Below are 7,237 nucleotides of genomic sequence, written 5' to 3' on the forward strand. Positions count from 1 at the left end.
AAGGCGTCTAGTAACATATCTAACAAAGATTGAAATTCAACATCCCTAGCAAAATGTTTGACAGCTAGGGTAATTCTGGGTCTCATTCACTTACTATACACTGTACTATAAGGGAAAAAATCACACCCAAAAATATGCTTTAAGTGGGATGTGAGGGGTCTAACTAGGTGTTTTTAATTATTCTGAATCCATTGCAAGAATTTGGGCCAAAAATGGACCCCATACACCTTGTGAAAAGTGATTACTCATCACTAAACCATTGCTTTTTAGCGTCTGATTTTGGCCCAATGAATGTTTTTCGTGCAAAACAAATGCTTGCAATGGATTCAGAATAATTAAAAACACCTAGTTAGACCCCTAACATGCTACTTAAAGCATATTTTTGGCAGTGATTTTTTTCCCTTATATTACAGTGTATAGTAAGTGAATGAGACCCAGAATTACCCTAGCTGTCAAATATTTTGCTAGGGATGTTGAATTTCAATCTTTGTTAGATATGTTACTAGACACCTTTATGAACACATTGGTGAAGAAATTGTTTGGTGAGGAATTTATTCCCAGGGTTTTATTAAAATTCCCTGACTACATGGAAAGAGGGCATTTGCATTTCTTTCACCATAGTAAAAACGGCATTCATGGTCTGGAGAGGGCACCTTTTAAAGACAGATGAAAGGGCAGGGGCTCAAGCCCCCCGATGTCTATGTGAGCACGTGCCTGGTGTTGGGAACTGAACTCACCTGCTCACCGGAGAGCTTCAGACCTTCCCTGCTGTGACTGTCTCTGCATCATCAGACTGCTAGGAGCTAAGACACTGCAGAGGAAGGCGGTATAGGAAGCAACAGACAGTGGCACAGAGGGGAGCTTGGTTTGTTGTGCGTGTTTACTACTGGGAGGGATTTTATGGCAAGCCGGCAGCATCGCTTTACTGACAAAATGGGGTTATTTTCTTTAGCCCAAATGTGTTACAGCATCACAATCATTTTAACCCCCTGGTTGGCTTTAAGTTTTTATACAGTATGTGTCGGTTATTCAAAAATAGCAGATATACAAGCTCACAGCACGTCACTTCGTGCCGCGCTGCAAGCTTGCAGATCTGCTATATTTGACAAATCTAGACATTTTGCTCAAATCTGTGAACGGGCCTATTTGTTTTTAAAAATCGAACATTTCTAACTCCAAACTTTGCTTCTGGGGGTCCCTAGCTGCCACAAAATATTTTCCGCGGCCAAATAATACATATCAATTTGGGGGTCCTTGACAAGAACCACTGCTTTAGCTTGTGTACAGCATACCTGCTCACAACAATGTGACCTGATCATGATCATCATACCAGTAACATTCTTCAACAGATGATTACCCCAGTGTCTATTCAGTCAAAATCATGTCGAGAACCACTGCTCTATGGGAGACACCACCCTTCACTTCATGGTCCATTTTTTCGGAGCAATCTGGCTTGCCATCGTCAAAAAAAGTTCCTTTTCCTTTCTCATCAGAGAGTCTGTTCTCTCGAGAGATTAGTTTCGGAGCAATAAGCAGGAGTTCACAGATGATATTTGTCATCTATGTTTCCCTCCATCTGGTAAAATAAGATAATGGCTGCCAAGGGAGCTAGACGATCAATAAAGACTTTTGAGTGTCAGCTTGGTCGATGGTGTTTTCCACTCATTCTAAAGGAAACGGAGAACCTTGGAAAAACTGGTTGAAGTACTGTAGTGATAAGGCTCAGAATGTATATGAAAGTCTCCAATTGGTGTCATTTTAATGCTCAGCTCCCACACTGGAGAATGCCTCCCATCATTACTGGTATTTATTGTATGGTATTAGGTGTTTGTTATGTCGTAGTTCTACAGGAGGCAAGCCGTCTACAATGTGTGTGTGTGTGTGTCTGTGTCTCTGGAATATTTTAATTTACTTTATTTCACAAAACACAGTACAGTACTGTACAACCCCCCACAAATTCCTCCCCACATACAGACTAGAAGGACACAGATAAACCATAACAATCAGAAATAAAAAGGTACAGAACAAGAAGAGACAAATCTGTGTAGATATTAAGTAGCCCCAAGAAAGAAATACTAGATCTAGGCTGAGATAACTGTAGATACCAACCTATAACATCTCTGATACAGGTATGGACGTTTCCATAGAATCCAAATAAGGTGGACACATCTTCTCAAGAGGAATACAACTAGGCCTAGCGGTTAAAGCGCTTACCACACATAGGCTTTAACGCAGCCTGACCGATGAGCCGCAGGTTCGATTCGCAAGCCCGGTGACCCTTGCTGCGTACGTGTCACTCCACATTGTACTATCATAACAAAGGCAAAGAAATCTCCAAGAGGAACACAACTATTCATTTCTGAGAAGTGAACCATCTCACAATGAGGAGAGGCGTAGTCAGACTTCCATGCTATTTCAATACATCTCCTAGCAACTGAAGTGCCACTTCTATCAATTTAATTTTGTGCTTTCTTAGATTTGCACTGATAGCAGTGAAAGTGTCTCTGGGCTAATCTTGCAAATAACTGATCAGTGACAAATTTATTTTGCACTCAGTAGGCCACTGAAGTACCTACCTGTTAATCTCTACTCCTTCATGTTTTAGATGATTTAATTTCATAATTGATAGTCAGTGGGGTTTGGACCAGCTGAAACTTTTCCCAAACCTATGGTCATTTTTCAGGATCAGAGGCCTCGCCTGCACCTGTGACCCAGAGCCCTCTATTGGAGAGTTGCACAAACGCCTACCGGAGGTTTACAGAATGCTTTGGTGTCTTTGAGGGAAAGGTGACATTTCGAGTTACATGAACCACGTGACCGAAGCCGTTTCTGACCCCGCGTTGGCAGAACTCTCTAATACAAGGCTCTGCTGTGACCCGTCTCCAGTTCACAGCGTCCTATCGACCGGTTTCATTAAAGCACAAAAAGGACATAACCCTGTATAATTCTGATAGCCTACATAAGAGCCTTTGGCCTACATTGGGTCATCCTTATTACATGCTGTATTATATTTCACACTCTGTCTGCATGCCCTTATTTTAGCCTACTCTTTGCATTTATACTCTGCCGCTTATTTTACACTTTGCATCTGGAACAGAGGGGCTTTTCAGCCACACCACACTTGAGTTCTCTACAAACTTGGCAAGAGTGTCCATGATAAACTAATTGAAAACACGTCCCTGGTTACAGATATCCTGATGAATGAGAATACTTTTTCGATTAGTCATTTCATGCATTGACGTCATGGATTTCATGCACATCATGCACACAAAGCCTGAGTAAATGTCCCCAGAAGTTAAGTGAAATTCCCTTTAAAACCGGGCAAGGATCTGTCATTTTAGCATTGACCATTCAAAAAGCAGATTAAAAGCTCACTGCAAGCAAGCTCATCTGCCATTTAACCATTTCTGAAAAATCTTGAGAACTGATTTCGAAGCATTTGTAGAATCAGCAGCCTAGTCTTAAAGGGGAAGACCACCCATTTTCAATATCGAAATATGTCATTAATATACCTTAGAGATGTGTGGAAATCGAAAAAAAGTTCCCCCCCTTCTGTGTTGCCTAGAACTGGAGGATAGATCTTTGTAAGTACAATGTGTGATGTCATCAAGTTGTAATTTACAATACAAACCCCAAAATCAATCCTCCAGTTGTAGGCAACACAGAAGGGGGGAACTTTTTTCTATTTCCACACAACTCCTCTAAGGTATATTAATGATATATTTCAATATTGAAAATGGGTGGTCTTCCCCTTTAAAGGAGTAGTTCACCCCCCAAAATGACTTTTTTTCTATTGATTACTCAGGCCATGGAGAGTAGAGTTCAATAATATTTTTTGGTTTTTGTTACATTCCTAAGACAAATTTAAGACAAATTTACATTCCTAAGTAAATTTACCCCCATTGATTCCGGATGGTGACCCGTTTCGAAACGGGTCACCATCCGGAATCAATGGGGGTAAATTTATTGTCATCACATTTTTGTCTTAGGAATGTAACAAAAACCAAAACATATTATTGAACTCTACTCTCCATGGCCTGAGTAATCAATAGAAAAAAAGTCATTTTGGGGGTGAACTACTCCTTTAAGGACAACTTAGTATTTCACAACAAGGGTTTACATTTTAGATTGCAATTAGAGAAGTGTTCAAATGTTATCATTTACGGCTTTCTATAGTTTGAAATTTTAATTTCAGTGGGTGGGGCATGCAGACAAGTGGCTAAATATGTATTTTTAGACACAAGACCATTCCCAAGATGCACCACAATCTTTCATGGATAGACGTGACTTATGGGAGCTAGTGTTACTGTAAATAGTATAAAGAAATCGTCTGCTTATTGTGTCTAAAGACATTTAGCCACATGCCCCCACCCACTGAAATCAAAATCGCTGAAACAAGCAGTGAATGAAAACACTCATCTTTTATTTTCTCTAATTATAATCTAAAATATAAACCCTTGTTGTAACAAAAATAAATAAAAGTTGTCCTAAAGTTAAAGTGCTGTAAACCTCAGCACCAAACATCATTTTTCAACAAAAAAAAATCAAAATTAGATGTAGAAATCTAAACCACCACATCAATTAAAATTAATAATATCCACATCCAAACCCAATAATGTTTTTAAGAATCCAGACCTTTAATTTAATTTCCCAAAAAGGGAAAACACAAAACTTATAAACAAGTCAAATGAAAGATAAACAAGACAAACTGTTAATATTAAGCATTTAATAAGTTATTGAAAGAACACAATCACAGGAATGAAAAGAGCTTACATGGCCCCTCCCCCCATGCCATTACTTCCGGCAAACGGAAAACCGGAAGAAAGAATGGCCTACAAAATGCATCTTAATATTCTTCACCCTCCTCGTCCTCTGCCTCAGCACTGTCAGCGCCCACCTCTTCGTAATCCTTCTCTAGGGCAGCCATGTCCTCCCTAGCCTCAGAGAACTCACCCTCCTCCATCCCCTCACCGACATACCAGTGAACGAAGGCCCTTTTGGCGTACATCAGGTCAAACTTGTGGTTAAGGCGTGCCCAGGCCTCAGCTATGGCGGTGGTGTTGCTGAGCATGCACACAGCCCTCTGGACCTTGGCCAGGTCTCCTCCAGGAACCACCGTGGGAGGCTGGTAGTTGATGCCCACCTTGAAACCTGTTGGGCACCAGTCCACAAACCGGATGCTGCTTTTGTTCTTGATCACGGCGATGGCAGAGTTTACATCCTTGGGCACCACGTCTCCACGGTACAGCAGACAGCAGGCCATGTATTTACCATGACGGGGATCACACTTCACCATCTGGTTGCCCGTCTCGAAGCAGGAGTTGGTGATCTGGGCGACCGACAGCTGCTCGTGGTACGCCTTCTCTGCGGAGATGACCGGGGCGTAGGTGGTCAGAGGGAAGTGGATACGAGGGTAAGGCACCAAGTTGGTCTGGAACTCCGTCAGGTCGACATTCAGGGCCCCGTCAAAGCGGAGGGAGGCGGTGATCGAAGACACAACTTGACTGACAAGCCTGTTGAGGTTGGTGTAGGACGGCCTCTCGACGTCCAGGTTCCTCTGGCAGATGTCAAAGATGGCCTCATTGTCCACCATGAAGGCGCAATCTGAGTGCTCCAGCGTGGTGTGGGTGGTCAGGACGGAGTTGTAGGGCTCCACCACGGCTGTGGACACCTGGGGAGCCGGGTAGACAGCAAACTCAAGTTTGGACTTCTTCCCATAGTCAATAGAGAGCCGCTCCATTAGCAGGGAAGCAAAACCAGAGCCCGTGCCACCACCAAAGCTGTGGAAGATGAGAAACCCTTGGAGGCCAGTGCACTGGTCAGCCTGAAAAAAGGGAACAAAAGTCAGTTAAGCTGAATGGTTCTTGTATTAGTTTGTAATGATATTAAGATAGGTGTTGTATTAATTTGAATACATTCGAAAACTAATTATTGGCATTAATTTGAATACATTCGAAAACTAATTATTGGCATTAAAAACTAATAAAGAACTCTTGTTGTCCTTTAACCAGTTTGTCAAGAAAAGTTAAAGGCCCTCACCAGCTTGCGGATTCTCTCCATGACCAGGTCAATGACTTCCTTGCCGATGGTGTAGTGGCCACAGGCATAGTTGTTGGCTGCATCCTCCTTTCCTTTGATCAGCTGTTCGGGGTGGAACAGCTGGCGGTATATTCCTGAACGCACCTCATCTGTGAATAGAAGGTTTAGAGGAAACGGTTGACAATTGGGAGTAAAGTTCTGATTCAAGTTGCAAGGATTGGCAAGTGGTTTAACTCGTGGTCACTGATTCCCAAACTTTTTAGCTTGAGACCCAAAGAGAAATGAGACGTTTGCCTGGGACCCAAGTTAGTGAAAATAGCAGATCTACAAGCTTGTAGATCGGCCATTTTCACAACATTCGTTTTCCAATTCATGGGAATTCTTAGATTTATAACATTTAATGAAATTACTTAATGCAATAAAATGATTGCATTTTTTAATTAATTTTTGGGGAACGGTTTTTGAAACTGTATTTAAATAACTCCAAACTATATGTAGGAAACCAAAAATGAAGGGACCCATAAATACTGGTCGGTGACCCACAAATGGGTCCTGCACCCACTGCTTGGGAAACTAGTTTAACTGACCGATGACGGTGGGATCCAGGTCAACGAAGATGGCTCTGGGGACATGCTGTCCTGCTCCAGTCTCGCTGAAGAAGGTGCTGTACGAGTCACCATCTATGACGGTCTTATCACTGGGCATCCGGCCGTCAGGCTGGATGCCATGCTCCAGGCAGTACAGCTCCCAGCAGGAATTGCCGATCTGGACTCCAGCTTGGCCAACGTGTATGGACAGACACTCACGCTGCATAGGAAGAGAGGGGTGGGGTGGGGTGAGGGCAATGTTTAGTGCACTGCAAGAGAATGAGAATACAAGACAAAATGTAGTCTACAGGTGGCCAGGGCAGGCTACATGATTATTGGGGAAGAAAAGCAGTTGTGGAAAGCCAGCCTGCCATTCCCAGCAGCAGCTTCATATGCCTTTGGAAAGCAGTGGAACTCATTTTACAGAGGCCCAACCTTGTCATGCACAGGTAGGCCTAGGGTTGGATTTGGTGATCCATGCCTCCGCTTTTGGCATCCCACCCCTCTGGTCATTAATTTTTTTGGACAGTGGGCATGTGTTTTATCCCCGCTTCCAGTCAGACTGAACTATACATTTACTTCCAGTCTTTTAGGGAAATTAAAAATTAAAT

General features: G+C 42.6%; 1 protein-coding gene across 1 annotated transcript; it reads right to left on the reverse strand.

Annotated features, from left to right (window-relative positions):
* Positions 1–4,846: 4,846 nt before the first annotated feature.
* On the reverse strand, positions 4,847–6,852 carry LOC308306464 (tubulin alpha chain-like; the record flags this gene model as incomplete). Its single annotated transcript, XM_080751476.1, has 3 exons — positions 4,847–5,824; positions 6,040–6,188; positions 6,627–6,852. 3 exons carry the CDS (start codon positions 6,850–6,852, stop codon positions 4,847–4,849), a joined length of 1,353 nt encoding a protein of 450 aa, XP_080607602.1.
* Positions 6,853–7,237: the final 385 nt, after the last annotated feature.

The sequence above is a fragment of the Nannobrachium achirus genome (genome assembly GCF_963921795.1).
Source record: "Nannobrachium achirus genome assembly, chromosome: 21".
In the NCBI taxonomy this organism is placed as follows: Eukaryota; Metazoa; Chordata; class Actinopteri; order Myctophiformes; family Myctophidae; genus Nannobrachium; species Nannobrachium achirus.